This window comes from Dipodomys spectabilis, unplaced genomic scaffold (assembly GCF_019054845.1).
Source record: "Dipodomys spectabilis isolate Male_0828 unplaced genomic scaffold, ASM1905484v1 ptg000495l, whole genome shotgun sequence".
In the NCBI taxonomy this organism is placed as follows: Eukaryota; Metazoa; Chordata; class Mammalia; order Rodentia; family Heteromyidae; genus Dipodomys; species Dipodomys spectabilis.
The window spans coordinates 433,020-452,059 of record NW_024871172.1 but is presented as its reverse complement, the minus strand read 5'-3'; the positions used below and the strand labels follow the sequence as shown (position 1 = coordinate 452,059).

At 59.7% G+C, this 19,040-nt stretch overlaps 1 protein-coding gene across 4 annotated transcripts in view; it reads left to right on the top strand.

The window, feature by feature from the left end:
• Mroh1 (maestro heat like repeat family member 1) overlaps positions 1 to 19,039 on the top strand; it is a 72,324-nt gene extending 53,285 nt beyond the window's left edge. For 3 of the 4 annotated variants that reach the window (XM_042669357.1, XM_042669356.1, XM_042669359.1), the window contains 26 exons: positions 10 to 62; positions 438 to 545; positions 683 to 802; positions 1,059 to 1,181; positions 2,833 to 2,979; positions 3,059 to 3,085; positions 3,764 to 3,886; positions 4,075 to 4,154; positions 4,311 to 4,425; positions 4,513 to 4,608; positions 5,045 to 5,149; positions 5,815 to 5,950; positions 6,042 to 6,154; positions 7,080 to 7,232; positions 12,164 to 12,318; positions 14,948 to 15,113; positions 15,534 to 15,730; positions 16,520 to 16,657; positions 16,799 to 16,913; positions 17,175 to 17,321; positions 17,401 to 17,589; positions 17,837 to 17,992; positions 18,060 to 18,194; positions 18,274 to 18,376; positions 18,450 to 18,515; positions 18,843 to 19,039. In XM_042669357.1, coding sequence (XP_042525291.1) covers positions 10 to 62; positions 438 to 545; positions 683 to 802; positions 1,059 to 1,181; positions 2,833 to 2,979; positions 3,059 to 3,085; positions 3,764 to 3,886; positions 4,075 to 4,154; positions 4,311 to 4,425; positions 4,513 to 4,608; positions 5,045 to 5,149; positions 5,815 to 5,950; positions 6,042 to 6,154; positions 7,080 to 7,232; positions 12,164 to 12,318; positions 14,948 to 15,113; positions 15,534 to 15,730; positions 16,520 to 16,657; positions 16,799 to 16,913; positions 17,175 to 17,321; positions 17,401 to 17,589; positions 17,837 to 17,992; positions 18,060 to 18,194; positions 18,274 to 18,376; positions 18,450 to 18,515; positions 18,843 to 18,928 — 3,152 coding nt within the window. In that variant the 3' untranslated portion in view covers positions 18,929 to 19,039. The remainder of the gene's footprint in view (positions 1 to 9; positions 63 to 437; positions 546 to 682; positions 803 to 1,058; positions 1,182 to 2,832; positions 2,980 to 3,058; positions 3,086 to 3,763; positions 3,887 to 4,074; positions 4,155 to 4,310; positions 4,426 to 4,512; positions 4,609 to 5,044; positions 5,150 to 5,814; positions 5,951 to 6,041; positions 6,155 to 7,079; positions 7,233 to 12,163; positions 12,319 to 14,947; positions 15,114 to 15,533; positions 15,731 to 16,519; positions 16,658 to 16,798; positions 16,914 to 17,174; positions 17,322 to 17,400; positions 17,590 to 17,836; positions 17,993 to 18,059; positions 18,195 to 18,273; positions 18,377 to 18,449; positions 18,516 to 18,842) is intronic. The other variant, XM_042669358.1, reaches the window with a different exon arrangement.
• The last annotated feature ends 1 nt before the right edge of the window (position 19,040 follows it).

Genomic DNA, 19,040 nt, shown 5'->3' with positions numbered 1-19,040 from the left:
TTGTTTCAGAGCACACTCAGGAGACACTGTCACAGAAGGAATGGGAGGAGAAGCTGCTGGTGGTGAGATGGGCGAGAGGCCGAGGGCCTGTGTGCTGGCGCTGAGACGCTCTCCGCCGTGCAGCTGGGGTGGGGCCGGGGGAGGGGCAGGGGCCACCTTTAAAGATGCCGGGATGGGCCCCCACCCTGTGGTAGCTAGCACCAGACGCAGGGGCTTCCGGCCACCCTGGCCACAGAGTGTTCTCTCCCCTCTTCTCTGGCCCAGAGCCACCTGTGCCCTGAGCCTGCTGCAGGGCTGCCCACCCACCCATGGCAGGCTCTCCCGGCCCAAGCCTCAACTCAGAGGCTGCGCTTGACCAGCAGGCGGGGCCCCCTGGTGTGGTCACTTGGTAACACGGCCAGGCCCAGGCCTCTCCTCACTGGTGCCCTCACGCACAGTTCCTGCGGGACACACTGGCCGTCGTTTCTGACAACACGTGGATTTGCCAGCTCAGCCAGGAGATGTGCAGGCAGCTGCCCTGTTACAGCAAGACACCCCAGGAGAAGGTGCGGGGAGATCTCGGCATGGCTCCCAGGACCCTGGTTCACCCTGGTGGCCCTGGCGGAGCGCAGAAAGGAGGGCTGTGCCCCTGCTCAGAGTGGCCGGCAGCTTCCCACAGCTGTGCTCTCTGGCTTGGTTTTAGAACTTCCTGTATAAATGCATAGGAACTGCCCTGGCTGCTGCTTCAAGCAAGGAGGTGGTGGGAAAACACCTCCGGGAGCTGCTGGAGACAGCCAAGTACCAAGAGGAGGCAGAGCGGGAGGTGCAGACTGGTGCCTGGGCTACCTGTCAGTGGCTACCACTGTCCTGTGTGTGTGTGTGTGTGTGTGTGCGCGTGCGTGCGCGTGTGTGCGCGTGCGTGCGCGTGTGAGCATATAGATACAAGGGCGTGCATGGTGGGCCCTCCACTCATGTATGTGAGTTCATGCTGCGTGCAGTGGGCATGTGCTCCTCCCTGTGCACAGCAAATGGGTATGTGGGGCCTCCCACCCAAGAGTGAGCACCCGGGGCCTCTGCAGGGCCTGGCCTGTTGCTTTGGGATCTGTGCCATCGCCCACCTCGAGGACACTCTGGCACAGCTGGAGGACTTCGTGAGGTCAGACGTGTTTAGGAAGTCTACTGGCATCTTCAGCATTTTCAAGGTTTGGAGGACTGGATGGGAAACGTGTCCTGTTTGCATAGTTGCTCTGCATGTCAGCGTCTTGGTGATCTTCCCCTGAGGGCAGCTCTGCCTTTTCATCACATTAAGGCCAGAGGCAGAGTAGTCTGTGCTCAGTGTAGAATAAAAAGCCAGCACCTTGTGCTGCAGCAACTTTCTTTGTGTGTGCCAGTCTTGGAGCTTGAACTTGGGGCCTGGACACTGTCCCTGAGCTTTTTTGCCCAAGGCTAGAGCCCTACCACTTGAGCCACAGCACCACTTCTGGCTTTTTTTGTGTGTGTGGTTAATTGGAGATAAGAGTTTCATAGACTTTCCTGACCATTCTGGCTTTGAACCGTGATCCTCATCTGTCTCTTGAGTAGCTAGGATTACAGGTGTTAGTCACCTGCACCCGGCTTCTGTAGCAACTTTGCTTCCTGTGCTCCCTCTCCTGAGCACTAGCTCCCCTCCCAGAAGAGGAAATAGAAAACTCCCCCAAAAGCAAACCCACCTAGCGACAGGTTGCTCTGGTTGTGAGTGATGACAGGAACCCTGGGTGGCAGGATGGTGTGAGTTTTCCATGGCTATGACAAAATGAACTTTAAGGAGGTAAGATTCCTATTGGTTTGTGCTCTCAGAGACTATGGTCTGCATCTACCTGCCTTACTGCTTTTCGTCCTGTGGCGAGGCAGGGCGTGATGGTGGCTGGGAAGCAGCAAGGGCTCCATTTGATAAAGCCGACTAAGCTCTGGCTAGGTGAGAGCATTCGTGGAGATCACCTCCAAAGGCCCTGCCTCTGAATACTGCTTCCCTGGAGACTTAAGCTTTGGAGACACTTCAGATAAGAGCCCTCACGGGGGACCCTGCAAGCTGGCTCGTGCTGTGTGGCCAAGCGGCCTGCACCACCTTTGCTTCCTGGTGGCCAGCAGGGGCTACGTTCTCTCCAAGGTCTGACTTCAGAAAGTGGGGGGCTTCCCCACCTGTCCCCACCCTGCCATTGTCCTTTCCCGTCCCTTCTTTTGCTACGTAGCCCAAGCGGACCTTGAACTCAGGATGTGCCTGCGTCAGCCTCCCTGGTGCTGGGATGGTGAATGGGCCCTCTGCGGGCTCTCCTTCCTCATCTCTGCCTGGGGTAACTGCGCAGGTGTGCCGGGCCGTGCACTCTGGTACAGGTTGATAGGCCAGCACGGGGCTGGTGTGCAGGCACATCCCATCTCCATCCGTTTCCAGCAGTTCCCCTCTACTTCCACCTTGTCCCTGGTGGCCCTCCCTCCCTCCCTGGTTGGCACCTGAGCTGTGGGTGTGGCGCTGCTGCTTTCCCTGGATTTGGCCCTTCAGGACTGAAGGAGCTCAGAAATGCTGTTTCCATCTAAGGCTTCCGTGGGGGAGGAGGTGAGGGTCACTGGCGTCTGCTCTGTGGGCTGTCTGCCCAGATCCTTGACCTGGTCCCAGGAGGCTGCCTCAAAGGCTCCAGGACACAGTGGCTGCGTCTCTGGCTGCACCAGAGAGGAGGGGTGTGTGCAGGCCTCTGCCAAGGCCCGAGGCCCTCAGCCCTGCGGCCCGTCGCGGCTGAGCAGCACTGGGAGAGGAGTGGGCAGCCTCTTGCAGCCAGATGTCTTTCCGGGACCTAGGGTAACAGTTCCTCTGCTTGCCAGGATCGAAGTGAGCATGAAGTGGAAAAAGTAAAGAGTGCTCTGATTCTGTGTTACGGGCATGTGGCCGCCCAGGCCCCGCGAGAGATGGTGCTGGCCAAGGTGGAGTCGGACATCCTCCGCAACATGTTTCAGTGCTTCAACACCAAGGTGGGTGTGGCCGTCGCCTGTGGGTGGGCCGCGGGACACCAGGCTTACATCTTAATTTGTTTTACTCTTTGTCATTCAGGTTCTGGGAATAAAGGTAGAAACCAAGGTACAGTGTATAGGAATTGCGTGGGAACTGTGCTTTTCTGTCTTTCCTGTGGGCTGGGCTTTGGGGCAGAGCCAGACCCGGCGCTCACTGGGCTTCCTAGCCACAGCTCTAGGGGAGCAGCTTTGAATGTGATTCTGGGGCCTCTCCTGCCTGCCTCCCTTTGGAACAGTGCCCTTTTCTAAGGCTTTAGTCCCACTCCCAGTGGCAGCCGGAGGCTCTTCTGGCTCTGCTCCCTAATACCTTCAGGGGTGCCCTTCTCTAGCAGCCAGCACCACCCAGGGGAGGGCTGAGCACAGGCTAAGGGCCAGGGGTGGAGGCTCGCCTGGCCTCACTAACACGCTTCCCTCCTGGGACCTCTGGCACTAACCTGTCAGCCTCCTGCGAGGAGCAGAATGCTCCCCTGTGAGGCCACAGGCCAGCTGGCCCCACAGCAAGGCGTCTTCTGCTTCAGGGTCTGGGCTCACCGCAGGGCGTCTGCTCTGTGGGCTGTCTGCCCAGATCTTTGACCTGGTCCCAGGAGGCTGCCTCGAAGGCTGCAGGGCCACGGTGGCTGCGTCTCTGGCTGCACCAGAGAGGAGGGGTGTGCACCGGCCTTGGCCCTGCGGCCCTGCGGCCCATCGAGGCTGAGCAGCACTGGGAGAGGAGTGGGCAGCCTCTTGCAGCCAGGTGTCTTTCCAGGACCCGGCCCTGAAGCTGTGCCTTGTCCAGAGCCTGTGCATGGTCGGCCAGGCCGTCTGCAGCAGCACACAGGCCAGCTCCTTCTACTTCTCGAGGAAAGCGGAGCTGGTAGCACAGATGTTGGTGAGCACTGGGCAGTGAGTGCTGGCTGAGAGTAGAGGAGGTGGCCGGGGAGGCCCAAGGGGTGAGTGTGGGATGCATCTTGGGATGCAGAGAGGAGCTCTGTGGGGCTCCTGTGCCCCCTTTGTAAGGACCAGGCCTGGGAGGCTGGTGCCTGCTCCCGGGTCTGAGTGCTGCGCTGCGTCACACAGGAGTTCATCAGGGCAGAACCCCTGGACGCCCTGCGAACACCCATTCGGAAGAAAGCCATGCTCACCTGCACTTACCTAGTGTATCCTTCTCTGTGGCCGCGTGGCTGCCGTGGGCCCGGGGTTTGTACACGCAGGCATGGCTTTGCAAGGTGAAGCCGTGAGTCTGAACTTAGCTGTGTGGCGTGGCAGTCCGCCCACGTGGGGTCATCACCTGGGCCCCTTAACTTGCTGCTCAGCCACCTGGAGCCAGCGTTGGAGGAGCCTGCCCAGGCCGAAGTGATCCACAGCTGCCTGCGCAGCGTCATGGCCCTGCCTCCTGAGCCTCAGGAGGAGGATGGCACCTGCCAGGAGGTACTGCCACGTGTCCCTCTTCACGTCCCTGCGTCTGTGGTGGCTGGGGGGGGGGCACTGTAGGTGATGGCTCTTGTATCCTTCTAGCCCCTGTATCTGGACACAGTCCACGCCCTGGAGGACTTGCTGACCAGCCTGCTGCAGCGGAACATGACCCCCCAGGGCCTGCAGGTCATGGTCGAGGTACTGTGCATGCACTGTTGAGGGCTTGGGGACCCCCTCGCTGCCAGCCAGCCCCTGTTTTGTCAGCCCACCATTACCACCCCCTGTAGGAGCTACAGGGCATTTGTAAGGGGAGCCGAGGGGCCTGACTCAGAGCCTCGGAGGCCCCAGCCCCTGGTACTAGAACTCCTGCCTAGTGAGATGGCGTGGAGCCCGGGGGGCTTGGGGGGCTGAGGCAGCACCAGACCCACCTTGGTGCCTGAGCCCGACGGGGGCCTAGCTGGCTCCCCCTGCCCGTGGTGGGCAGTGTGTGTGAGCCATGTGGAAGGAGGGATGGCAGGGGAGGCTGCGGTGGCTCCAGAAGCAGGAGGCATGCCGGGTCCCTCCTTGCGGGGGCGCAGAGATGGGGGTTCCTGCCCTTCTCGGCTGCCTCTAGAGCTGCCACCCTCTGCCCCAGCACCTGAGCCCATGGATCAAGTCCCCAAGAGGCCACGAGCGAGCACGGGCCCTTGGCCTGAGTGCCTGCCTGCTGCAGTACTTCCTGGAGCACCTGCAAGTCAGTGTGAGTGCTTGGGCCAGAGGCTGTCCCGTGGTGCCCATCCCTGCCCCTGCCTGGGACCCTGTGTCTGCGGCTCTCCTGTCCCAGCGCACGCTCAGGGCCCCTGGGCTTCCTCCCGCCATTGTCCCTGCTCATCCCGCAGTCTCTGGCTGACGGGGCGGAGGACCTGTCCTGGCCAGGAGCTGCCCCTGCCCGGCTTGGGTTTAGTCACCAGTCAGGCACGCTCAGGCCTTCACTGCCATGCTAGTTGGCTGGACTGGCAGTGTTACTTTTCTGCATGTTCCAGAAACACCTGCATGTTTGTGATCATGAAATCTTTGACTTGGAAGAGATGCCACATGTGTACTGGGCTTTCTGTCACCTCTCAGAATTACTTATTATTCATTCCCTTGATAATTGTGCTTGTTTGTAATGTGCCGGAACTTTCACTGGTTTCTTGATGTTTTGCACTTTTGTACGTACTTCAGTGAGCTTTCCCAGCATGCCCAGGTGCACTAGATCTGGTCAGCTGAGCAGAGCAGATCCCACCCCATGCTGGGGGGGAGGGGAGGAGCAGCTCACTGGAGGCCATAGCAGCCAGAGAGGAGCCAGGCTGGGAGCACTCCTCCTCTGGCCCCGAGGCATGGGCTGTGCCTACCTACACCCGCCATGCTCTGTCTCCATCCCAGGCCCTGGTGCCCTTCCACAACCTGGGCCTCCTTGTTGGCCTCTTCTCCCCACGATGTGCGGACATGTGGCCTGCTACTCGCCAGGAGGCAGTGGGCTGTGTCTACTCCCTGCTCTACTTACAGCTGGGCTATGAGGGTGAGCCCTGTGTGTATGTGGGGGGGGGGGGGGGCAGAGGTGCTAGGAGGTCACTGGGGAAGGTCTGTGTCTGACCCCGTCTGCTGCTTAGGCTTCTCTAGAGACCACCGTGATGATGTGGCTGAGCGGCTCCTTGCTCTGAAAGACGGCCTTGCGCACCCGGACCCCACCATCCTCTTCCACACCTGCCACAGCATCGCCCAGGTGCCCGCTGGGATGCGGAGGCAGGAGGAAGCCAGCAGTATCTGTGAGGGAAGGGCTGAGGGGCCCAGCTCCTCACAGAAATCCTTCTGGGGCCGTCTCTGACCGTAGCCCGCCTGCTGGGGCACCACGACCATGCAGGAGAAGGGTACTGTGTGTGAGGCCAGACTTGCCCAGCAGCTCTTGCCACCTGTTCCAGCCGTGTGCTCACTGAAGACAGGGTCATGCCAGACCCTGTGTGCAGCCGAGTCTGCAGGCCTCAGGGCCTTTGCTTCCAGCTGACTGAAGGGCTCAGTTGGACTGCAGGCTGCAGGCTGCGCGGTCTCTGAGGCCTGGCGAAGCTCTGAGTGGGGCACGTTGCCCCTCTCCATTGGCACTTCCTTGGCCCTCACTCTGAGCTTTGCTGTGCTTCCTGAGGCAGTCCTCTGGGATCAAGGTCCTGGGCAGAGGAGGATGGAAACCAGGGGAGGGGGTTCATCAGGATCCTTGTTGTTGGGAATCGGGTGCCGGGCCAGGCGAGGTCAGGCGGGGTCAGGCGAGGTCAGGCGTGACATGCTGCCTGCCGTTGTTTTTGAAGTGCATTTTGCCCTTCCTTGACCTTTGCTTCAGGCCCATCATCTGTCTAAGGAGAACAGGAAAGGGACTTTTGTCCGGTGCTAAGCAAAGGGAGTCACGCCCTTCCTGGGGTGCCCCGGATGCGGCGGCCACCTGCCTGCCCTGGGCTCCCTGCAGTCTGGAGAGCCTGGAGCGGCCCAACCAAGGCCCTCCTCCACGCCCTTGGTGGGGAATGCCTGCTGTGAGCTGGCCTGGCTGCGTGGGGAAGGCAGGAGGGGAGACAATACGGAGGAGCACGGAGGTTTTCCATAGGAGGCTTGGTCTTGGAGGGCTGACCTTGCCTCCTTGTTCTTCTGACACCACCCTCCTCCAGATTATTGCCAGGCGCCTCCCACCTGACCAGCTCATCAGTCTCTTGTTAACCATGTTTGAGAGCCTGGGGGACCCTGTCAAGAACTGCTCCCGAGCGGCTACTGTCATGATCAACTGTCTACTGAAGGAACGCGGCAACATGCTGCTGGAGAAGGTGTGAGGCTGCAGCTGGGAGTGGGGCAGGGCAGGGCAGGGCAGGGCAGGGCCGGGCCAGGTAGGGCAGGGCAGGGCCAGGTAGTGCATGGCAGGGCAGGGCCGGGCAGGACCGGGCAGGGCAGGGAAGGGCGGGGGTGGGGGGATGGAGGGGGGAGGCAGGGCCAGGCAAGGGGCGTGGTGCCCCCCCCCCCCCCCCCCCCGCACCCTGATTCCCCTGCCTGGCCCTGGCTTGGCTGTGACCGCTCTGTCCCCTTTCACTCAGGCCTAGTATGAACCAATCTTTTTCTTCTATCTTATGACAAGTTAGAATTTCATAAAAGAAACTCTGCTAAGGGCTGGGAAGGTGGCTCAGTGGTAGAGCGCTTGCCTTGCATGCCTGAGGCCCTGGGTTCAATTCCTCAGCACCACATAAGCAAAAAGAAAAAAGCCAGAAGTGGTGCTGTGGCTCAAGTGGTAGAGCGCTAGCCTTGAGCTGAAGAGCTGAGGGACCGTGCCCAGGCCCAGAGTTCAGGCCCCACAACCAGACCCCCCCCCCAAAAAAAAAAACTCTGCTAAGAGATTAAGGAGTGGGGAACCCAAGGGAGATGTGCATCGGGCACAGGGGCGCCTGTCTGTAGTCAGGCTGCTCGGGCTTAGGCTAAAACAGGAGAATCACTCAAGCCCAGCAGTGACAGACTGCCTGGGCAAGGCTGTAGCAAGGCCTGTCCTGAAGAATAAACAGGCAGCACCGAGAGCCGCTGAGTACTGAACTGAGCGGGAGGCAAAGCCGAGTCCCACGGCTGTCGGACTCCCAGCCCTGTGACTGTGGAGGACTCCGCAGTTCCCAGGGACCCCACAGGCCCGAGGCTCCAGCCTCCCACACGGGGCTGCCGCTGGCCCCTGCCAGACAGGCGTGGAGGGAGCTGCAAGCGCAGATCCATCCGCACAGCCCTCGGGTCATAGAGAGGGTGCTTGGGAGTCCTGGAGAGCAGAGGCTCCCTGGGGAGTGGTGAGGCCAGCTGCAGCTTCACGCCCCAGGGAGCTTCCCGAGCTGTGACCTGAGATGGACAGTGTCCCGAAAGAGACGGTTAGATGCCGCCTCGGGATCCAGGAAGAGGGCGAGCAGGAGGCGGAGGAGGACAGTTGTGACACCTGGGTGTCATGGCTCCCCAGGTCAGAGAAGGACCAGGCTGCAGATGGTGGCTGCCAGCCATGGTGCTAGGCCTGCTCTCGGCAGGACGTCCACATGCAGGACGTGCACATGGAATAGACACACTCTGGTCATTCCTCACTTGTTGGGGGACACTTGGGTCTCTTGGCTATTAAGAGTTCTATGACAGTGAATGCCTCTCTTCCCACCCACCCTCCCTCCCTCCCTCCCTCCCTCCCTCCCTCTCTCCCTCTCTCCTTCCCTGCCCACTCACTCCCCCTTTCTCCACTTGGACTGAAGATTGGACCCAGGGCTCCTTGTTAGATGAGAGCTTTACAAATTGAGCTGTGTCCCAGGCCTCTTATTCTTACTTTGTTTTTGAGATAGAATCTTGCTACCTTTGTCCAGGCTGTCCTTAAACTTGAGATTCTTGGGCTGGGAATGCATCGTAGTGGTTGAGCGCTTGCCTAGCACGCAGGAAGCCCTGGGTTTCAATCCTCAGTACCACATACACAGAAAAAGCCGGAAGTGGCACTCAAGTGGTAAAGTGCTAGCCTTGGACAAAAGCAGCTCCCGGACAGTGCCCAAGCCTCAGGGCTGGCAAAACAAACAACAAAACCTTGAGATTGCCCTGTCTCTGCCCTCCAAGAACCAGGAATACAGGCGTGAACTACCACAACCAGCTGCACGCCTCTCGTCGCTGCTTCGGTCTGTCAGGCGTGTTCCTGGCGGTAGAGCCTGCTTGTGTCTTCACAGCCTCCTGTAGTGTACAAGGCTCCACTCTTGTTTCTTGTTAGTCTTTTTTCCACAGTGGCCACTTGGGTAGTGTAGTATCTCACTGTGGTTTTGATTTATATTTCTGTGATGGGTAATGATGTCAGGCTTATTTGCATGTCCTTTAGCTGGTTCTATATTAGTCTTATTTTGTTGTTGTTGTTTTATTTTTCCAGTCATGTGGCTTGAACCCTGGGCCTGGGCACTGTCCCTCAACTTCAGCTCAAGGCTAGTGCTCTACCACTTGAGCTACAGTGCCACTTGGTTCTGTATTGTCTGAAAAATATCCACATCCTTTGCCCATTTTCTGATCAGTTTAGTTATTTCTTTTGTGGGTCGTGGGGCTTGAACTCAGGAACTGAGCACTGTCCCTAAGCTTTTTCTGCTCAAGGCTGGCCCTCTCCACCTTGAGCCACAGTTTCTACTTCCTTGTTTCTGGTGGTTAATTGTTAGGGTTTCATGCACTTTCCTGCCCGGGCTGGCTTTGAACTGTGATCCTCAGATCTCAACCTCCTGAGTAGCTAGGATGACAGGCTTGAGCCACCGGCGCCCGGCCAGTTTAATGTTTTTGTTGCACTTGTAGTGTGTTCTATATATTTTGAGATACACAACTTGTGAATGTGTATTCCATTCTGTGTAGTGCCTTTCACCCTGTCGATTAGTCCATTATATACAAGTTTCTAAGTTTCGCCTGGTTCCAGGCCCTGAGTCTAACCCCCAGGACTGGCCAAAAAAAAAAAAGAAGAAGAAGGACGTGTGGTCCATCCATTCATGCTGTGGAATGGCATCGGCCCCGTCCATTCATGCTGTGGAATGGCATCGGCCCCGTCTAGGAGCGAAGCGTCAACATCATGCCAAGTGTGGAGGCCCCATGGGAAAGGCCGTGGCGGGCGCTGTCTGCGCAGGACATGGTCAGAACAGGCAGGGCCACGGAGAAGACAGTAGACGTTGTTTCTTGACGTCTGCACTGACTACTCCCAAGGACAGAGTTTCCTTAGGGTTTATGGGGTATTCAGGGTTTGGCTGTGTGATGGGTGCACAGGAACCACTCATGATGGCTGCCACAGAGCTGTCTCCAACAACAGCAAGACGGGGCTGACGGGAAGGTGAGGGCCTGCCCCAGGAGTGCAGAGTGAAGTGGAGGAGCAGAGCCCCAGGAGGGTCAGGCTGCCAGGGTGTGGGCCCCAAAGAGCCTGGGCATGGGGTGCAGACTCCTGCCTGGCACAGTGGGCAGCTACTGTGAAGCCCCTCATCCGGGGGGCAGGCGTCTGCACGGGGCCCAGGCTGAGGGTTCTAGCCCCAGAAGTGGTATGGAAACTCTCCCCACCCAGCCACTGCGGGGCTTGGTCACCGCCATGCAGCAGGGCCCGGCCGGGGCCAGACCTGAGCCCGAGACACCTTTGTGGGAGATGCAGAATCTCCTTCCTCCCAACACGTCAGATGGGGTTGAGAGCGTGGGTCAGCGGCAGAGAAAACAGGCCAGACTTCTCCAGAGCAGCCCAGAGGACGACGGTTCACTTGGCAGTAGGCAGATTCCACCACCTGTGGCAGCCGACCTGTCGGGTCTGCAGCAGCCCCGGCAGGCCGAGCATGCAGAGGCTGGGAGTGAAAGGTGCTGTGGGGGGCAGGGATCAGGGATCCCGCACGGCGGAGTGCTGAGCAGCGAGGGGGTGCTGCTCTTGCATCCAGTGCCAAGCGGGGTGCTTTCTGCCTTTCCCAGCGTGGCAGACCCCAGGGCAGTGCGAGCTGCTCCCACGTCCGTCGCTGCTTGGTGCTGGTGCTGGTGGGGCTGTGGCTGGCCAGGGGACACTTACCAATGAGCCCGGCCTCCTGCCCTTCCTGGTACGGGTTAGGTTGAGATGCCATCTTGCCTTTCTGCTGTGTCCCACACCTAGACTTTGACGCTGCCTTGTGCCTCTGCTGCAGCTGGGTGACAGCGCGTGCCACTGCCTTGCTCCCTCCGTTCCCAGGCAGCCCAGACGCCTGCGAGAGGACCAGCGCCAAGATACTGGCTGAGATAGTCTGAACTCTGCTGGGCTGGTGGGCTGCGCTCCTCCCCTCTTCCTGAGCAGATAGGATTCCAGGCATCAGCCCGGCTCTCGATGTCACTTTTCACACTCTGCCAAGTCAGGCCCTTCTCTCTTCTCTGGCATCACAGGACGACTGATGGGTTGTGACCCGGCCCCTGCTGAATGTCGCCTCCCACTCCAGTGTTCCCCAGTCCCCCAGCTTCAGCTCTTTGGAGGAAACAGGCCAGCATAGACGTGGGGCCCACAGGAGACTGCATAGAGCCAGGTCCAGATGGAGCCAGGCCGCTGGGCTTGGGGGATTTGGGTAGTCCCAGGACCAGAGTCCTCCCTGTTCGCCTGCCCATATTCCCGTTTTTCCCTGGAGTCTGTTTCTCCTTCCCTGGTGCCCCGGCCCCCAGCCTGACTCGCAGTGTGGCCCTGCTTCCAGCGGCCGAGAACTGCACTGTGGCGTTCAAAGCACCGACAGGTTCTGTTGCCCTCACCTAGCCCGCTGGCTGGGCCCCGCAGCCGTGTTCCACGTGCTGCACACTTAGCTGCCAGCAGCACTCGGCATTTTTTCTTCCCCTCTCACCTATTTCCTTCCTAACTTCCTTCCTTCCTTCCTTCTCCCCTACCCCCTTTCCCTCCTTCCCTCCCTACCTCCCTCCCTTCCCTTCCTCTCCCGTTTTGGCTGCACTGGGAATCTAACCTAGAATGTCCACACAAGGCAAACAAACGCTGTGTTCTGAGCTATAACTCATTTGTCTCTGTGTGTGGCTGTTCCAATGCCACGGTATTTAGCTGGTCGTGATAGGATCACTTGGGCTTCTCTGCTGAATGCCTATGGCTGCATCTGTAGGGACTTGGCCCCTCATGGCTCATGGGACTCACCAGGGTGCTCTAGGGCCCCACATCCTTGGGCCTGGCATGAGTGAGTGTCCTGGACCATCCCTGCTCCACAGCCTGACTGCCATCTTCCATCCCTCACCATCCGTTCCTGTCTTACCCGGTCCACAGGTGCCTGAGATTGTGAGTATGCTGCGCTCCAAGCTCCAGGAGACCCAGGAAGACCATGTCCTGCCCGCTGCCCAGCACAGTGTGTACCTCCTGGCCTCCCAGCACTGCGCGGCTGTGGTGTCCAGCCTCCTGGGTAGCCCTCTGCCCTTTGACAGGTACCCAGTGCCCTTCAGCCTGCTGGGTGGTGTCCTCCCTGCCTTTGCCCCTGTCCTTTCTGACCTGTGACCATCTGCTGACGGAGCTGTGGAGCTCCGCCTCTCAGGTGTGCCCTGATGTGGCCCCCAAGGCTGCCCGACCGACCGGCTCACTGATGAGTGGGCGATGCCAAGACTGTCCTTGCAGACGGCACCAGCGCCTCGTGCCCGTGCACTACTCAGGAGGCTGAGATCTGAAGATCGTGGCTCAAAGCCAGTCTACGCAGGAAGTCCATGAGACTTTCACCTCCATCTGGAAGTGGAGCTGTGGCTCAAGTGTTAGAGAGTTAGCCTTCAGCAAAAAGCTCAGGAAGGGCTGGGAATGTAGCTCAGTGGTAGAGTGCTTGCTTAGCATAAATGAAGCCCTGGGTTCAATTCCTCAGTACCTCATAAACAGAAGCCAGAAGAAGTGCTGTGGCTCAGTGGTAGAGTGCTAGCCTTGAGCAAAAGACGCCCAGGGATAGCGCCCAGACCCTGAGTCCAAGCCCCAGGACTGGCAAATAAAAAATAAAAAAATAAATAGCTGGGTACCAGTGGCTCACACCTGTAATCCTAGCTACTCAGGAGATCTGAGGATCACGGTTCAAAGCCAGCCTGGTCAGGAAAGTCCATGAGACTATTATTTCCAATAAACCACTCAGAAAACTGGAAGTGGTGCTATAGCTCAAGCGGTAGAGCGCTAGCCTTGAGCTGAAGAGCTGAGGGACAGCGCCCAGGCTCAGAGTTGAAGCCCCACGACTGACTAAATAAATAAATAAAAATATAAAGCTCAGGAAGGGGCTGGGAGGTGGCTTAGTGGTAGAGTGTTTGCCTAGCATGCATGAAGCCCTGGGTTTGATTCCTCAGTACCACTTACACAGAAAAAGCCAGAAGTGTCACTGTGGCTCAAGTGGCAGAGTGCGTCTTGAGCAAAAGCAGCTCAGGGACAGCGCCCAGGCCCTGAGTTAAAGTCCCAGAACCAACACACACACACACACACACACACACAATTCATGAGACTTTTATCTCCAATTAACCAAAAAATGAGCTGTGGCTCATGGGTAGAGTGCCAGCCTTAAGTGAAAAGCTAGGGACAGCACTTCAGTCCCGAGTTCAAACCCCAGTGGCCGCCTGCCCCATCCCGGCCAATACTACTTGCTGTCTCCATTCTGCTCTTCAGGCTTGTGCCCGCAAACCACGCCAGGCAGTGAGCACTCTGGTGACTGTACCAGTGCATCCTCGAAGCGGCCAGCACAAGGTCTTGGGACGCCTTTGTTAGTACGCTGCCTCTGAGCCCCGTAGGGTGGTCGCCCTCCACTGCGGGAGTGCTGCCGCGCGCTGGCACGCTGGACCTGTGCATCCCAATCGGGGGGCCAGGCCCTGTTAAGTTGCCTGCCACGTGTCAACGCAGCCTCTGGATTTTGTTATTTGATTGGTGTGTGCTGGTCCTAGGGCTTACACTCCCGGCCTCGGCACTGTCCCTGAACTTTTTTTTTTTTTGGGTCCAGTCGTGGGGCCTGAACTCTGTCCCTCAGCTCTTCAGCTCAAGGCTAGCACTCTACCACTTGAGCCACAGCGCCACTTCTGGCTTTTTGCTTATGTGGTGCTGAGGAATCGAACCCAGGGCCTCAGGCATGCAAGGCAAGCGCTCTACCATTGAGCCACCTTCCCAGCCCAGTCCCTGAACTTCTTTTGCTCAGCTAGTGCCCTACCACTTCAGGCAGAACTCCACTAACAGCTCTTTATTTTCCTTGATGGGGGAAGGGATAGTTTTTATATAAAGAGTCTCATAGACTTTCCTACCAAGGTTGGCTTCAAACCTAGCAGCTCAGATCTCAGCCTCCTGAGAGGCTGGACTTGCCGGTGTGAGCCCCCTGAGTGCAGCACTGCTACTACTGAGGGTCTGGGACATGTATCGGATGTCTTGCTGGGGTGGGGTTCCCATTTGCTTGTTAGCTGCTGGGCTTGTTCGGAAGGCTAGCATCTCCCACAGGCCAGAAGCCGTTGGCCTGTCCTATGCCAGTTCACCCCTGCTCCAGACCACCCCCTCCCCCTCCCCCCACACTCACCTGACTTGGTCCTGGGTAGCTTCTATCTGCTCTCCAGCTTACTGCTTCTCTCTTCTGCTGTATCCACCCTGGCACCAGAAGTGTCCACTAAGTGCACTTCTCTGGTTCCCTTCCACATTTGCTATTTCTGAGTGTCTAGTTTGCAGCAGCTGTTCTGAAGCTGGTCCTGTGTTTGTGTAAGCATACGGGCACGTGGCTTCCCTGGCCAGTCGGAGCACCACTGCCCGCTGTGCGGGCTCCTCCTCAGTGCTTGACCGACACTGCCTGTCTGCACACCCCTAGTTCTCGGCCATGTGTGGGCCCTCGCGCCTGGGATGCGCACAGCTGCTACTTTGCGTTTGCAGCAACCCGGCACCTTCTACCCTGCCCCAGGCCCAGTGTGCAGGCCTTGATTTCTCTCTGTCCTTTATTGCCAGCTGGTTCTGGAGAAGGAACAACTTCAGGTTTGGGATCCGGAGCTGAGGGTGGAGCTGTGGGTTGCAGGACAAAGTGCTGGCGGGCAGGGGCTCCCGGTGCCATTCTCCCTTCTCCTCCTCCTCCAGTCACACCTGCGCCCTGTGGCGGGCACTGGCCGTGGAGCCCAGCCTCACCACCCAGGTCCTGGGGCTGCTCATGGAGAAGATGCGCAGGGATGTCCCGTTCAAGGAGAGCCGGACTTTTCTGCTGGGCAGCACCCCTGACCGAGTGGCCACGCTGCTGCCCCTCGCGGTGAGTAGGGCTCACACGCCGCCCTGCCCCCACGGGAGACCCCGGCACCCTGGAGGTGCCTGGCAGCCTGGAGGCCAGGCTCATAAAGCCAGGCAGGTGTCGGCCCCCAGGGGAGCCTACTCCATGTTTTATCCTGCAGAAAAAAATAAACCTAGCCTGGCCATATTTTAAGCAGTAAAGCAGCTGTGAGAATTTCCTCCCCTTTCTAAGGAACTAAGAACAGATGGTCCTCGTGAGACTGTACCACCGTCAGCCTGCCTCCTTCCAGTCCAGCCCTTCGCACAGCCCCAGGCCCCTTCCACCGTGCCCTGGGGGCAGGACCCTCCACCGTGATGCTGCTAAGGCCCCCTCGGACCCGGGGTGGGAAGTACAGATGTCACTATGGCCTAGGAGCCTGACCCTGTGGTGGCTCCTCCCCAGGCCACCTGCGCACTCTACGAGGTCATGTCTGCGCCTGCGTCTGCGCCTGCCGTGCTTGAACTCTACCCCCAGCTTTTCGCAGCGCTCTTGCTGCGTGTCAGCTGCACTGTCGGCGTCCAGCTGCCCCGGAACCTGCAGGCCAAGGAGAGGAGGAGCACGGGCCCTGCCCGGCCGGCCAGGAACCTGGAGCCCTGCAGGTAATGTGCCACACCCTTGTGCCTGGCGCTGTGCACGCTGGAGACAGTTCTTCCAGAGCCTCTCCTGGGCTCTGGACCGCTTTGGGTGGGGTGGGAGGGGTGACCAAGCCAAGTGGCTGTGGACAGTGGCAGCTGCTGCTGGGGGGGGGGGGGGGGGGCTGTGCCGCTCCCAAAGGCGGACTGCAGGGGCCCTTTCAGTTGTGAGCTAGGGCCTGCGTGGCTTGCAGCCCAAAGCCAGAGCTGCCAGGAGGCCTTGGGTCTCATGGAGGACCCCGTGCCCCCCCACATTCTCTGCTACACAGTGCCACATCCTAGGTTAGGTGGTAAGCTGCTTTGATGATGGACTGCGCCCTTGCCTGCGGGTCCTGGTCTTGCTCCTAAGTTGTGAGGCCACAGCTGGGGCGTAGGAAGCTGACCCCTCAGAGAAGGCCAGGACGGAGCTGAGCCGCAGGGCCAGTTGCTGTCAGGTTGCATACCTGCCTCAGTGGCTCCACTGCATGGACTGGCTGTTGGCTGGGACCCAGCTCACCGAATCTGCACATCTGCTGCTCGGCCCTCTTCCTTCTCATCTATGCCAAATCACCAAGCTTGGGATGTGCCTAGGGATGGAACCTATGCACGTGGCCCCGGGGTCCTGGCAAGTCTGGGTATGGCTAGGTGGCTCAGCCCGTGATTGCCACTGAGGCACCTGGCCAGTTAACGCCAGCCCTGCTGAGCCCCTACTCATGTTCACCAGAGCCTGGTCCCCTGGTGGAGGGACACCTGCTGTCACGGGCCTTCTCCCCACAGCTCTGCAGTGGACGCCCTACAGGCCCTGCTGCTCTGCGGAGGCAGTCGGGACGTGGTGCAGTGCATGGAGCAGGAGGGAGGCTGGGAGATGCTCAGAACCCCGGCAGGACATGAGGACGGGGTCACACAGTTGGCCAGGTAAACAGGCCAGATGCTGCCAGGCTGTGTGGGCGGCCTGGAACCCTCAGCCCGGCATTCTGTAGGTGGGAAGTGGGAAGCCGGCCAGGTGGGGGTCTGCCAGCACCCGACACAGGCAGCTCTACTTTGTACACTTTCCAGTGCCATGGCCAGGTGTGCAGGCCCCCGGCTGCCGCTGGTGTTGAAAGTACTCACATGCACCCAGAACGGGGTGTACGAGGTGCAGAGGACCACCTCCACAGCCTTCCTGGCCCAGGTAGGAGCCTGGGCAGAGGCTCCCTGTTCTCAAACAGTGCTTCGGCCTGTTGCTCATAATCCCACAGGTGCAGGGCTGAGGTGGGAGGGAGATGACCTGGCAACTCCTAGAAAAGCCAGGCTCCTGGAGCGCCCCTGGCCCAGGTCAAAAGCCCAGCCAGGGCAGTGCCATGGGAGGTGGGAGGACAATTCACCGGCACACCTCTGAGAAGCCTGGGTGGGGATCAGTGGGCCCACATGGTATCAGCAACTCTGCCTCCAGCTGCTTAGCAGCAATGTCGTCAACGACCTCATGCTTCTGGAGTCACTGCTGGAGAGCTTGAGAGCCCAACAGAAGGACCCTAGCGCCAGCGTGCGGCGGCTGGTACTTCGGGGCCTGGCCAACATTGCATCTGGCGCCCCTGACAAGGTGGGTTCCTCGGGGCTGCCTTGGGGCGCCTCTTGGGAGGGGGCTGGGACGCACTACACAGACGGGCCCCTCCCTCCAGGTGCCAGCCCACGGACCGCAGCTACTGACAGCCATGATCAGTGGGCTGGACGACGGGGACGACCCGCAGAGCCTGGTGGCCCTGGAAGCCATGCTGGGGCTCGCACGGCTGCTGGAGCTGGTGGAGCCCGGGGACCGGCGCTCGGTGCTGCTGCACACGGCCATCCGCATCCGGCCCTTCTTTGACAGTGTAGGTGGGGGTGCAGTGAGCACACACCTCGGAGTCCTCGGCACCCAGCCCATCCTACCACTCCCCCCCCATCTCAGGAGCTGTGCTTGGGGCTGCTGCAAGGCTCTCTGGGAGGTGGAGGCCCCCGGCACCCACAGCCGCCCCGGATCTGCCCCAGCTGTGGGCCGCACCCCATGCTTTCCCATCCCACCACCGGGGGGAGGGGAGGCAGGGCGGTCGGAAGGTGACAAGGTCGCATCTCTCCCAGGAAAAGATGGAGTTCCGGACCGCGTCCATCCGCCTCTTTGGGCACCTCAACAAGGCCTATCACGGCGACTGTGAGGACGTTTTTCTGGAGCAGGTTGTGGGTGGGCTGGTGCCCCTCCTGCTGCATCTGCAGGACCCTCAGACCCCTGTGGCCAGTGTGAGTAGCAGAAGGGGGCCCGGGCCGGCAGCCTGGCAGGGGCCCGGCTAAGCACTGCTCTCCACAGGCCTGCCAGTTTGCCCTGTGCATGTGCATACCCCACCTGCAGTGTGAAGAGCTGGCAGCGGCCTTCCAGAAGCATCTACAGGAGGGCCACAGCCTGCACTTTGGAGAGTTCCTCAACTCCACCTGCAAGCACCTGGTGAGGTGGGCCCGCAGGGAGGGGCCCTGCCTTGGCTGGACTGGGGGCCCTGACCCCGGCCGCCTCCCCTCCCCCACAGATGCACCACTTCCCCGACCTGCTGGGCCGCCTGGTAAGCACCAGCCTGTTCTACTTCAAGAGCAGCTGGGACAGTGTCCGAGCTGCAGCGCCCCTGTTCACAGGTGAGCACCTCCGCGCCACCCCCCTCCCCCACCCCAAGTGTGCACTGCACACCTGACTCCAGCTGTCCACCAGGGTTCCTGGTGCTGCACGCAGAACCTGAGCACAGGCCACAGGTGGACCTGGAGCAGCTCATTACAGGTGAGTCTCTGGCCAACGCACAAACTACCCGTGCTACCCCAACCTGCCCAGCTCTGCTGGGGCCCTGCTGACCCTGTGGGCACCCGCAAAGACTAAGTGATTTTCCTGGATTTTAGGATTTTCTTCCCTGTCACTGGTGACCTCATCGTCCTAGTAATTCACGGAAACTTCTTAACCGTTCCAAAAGAGCTTAAAAAACACTAAAAAAGGAAAAACTATCTTTCCGTTGGCTTTCAAGCCCTCCCAGCAGAGGCCTGTGTGTTGAAGAAGGCAGTGGGCGGCCCGGGGCCCAGGCATGTGTACTAGCAGCCTCTTCTTCCTCCCCAGCACTACGTCTCCTGCTGCGGGACCCAGCACCCGGGGTGAGGGAGAAGGCCGCCGAGACGCTGGGCCGCCTGGTGAAGTTTGCCTGAGGCTGGGCACGCCACACAAGCAAGACTAGCCAGGAGTTTCAGCACACGCTCGCCTCATTCTCAATAAAGCCATTTCCTTCTCAGCGCTGCTGAGAGGGGAGAGGGCCCTCGC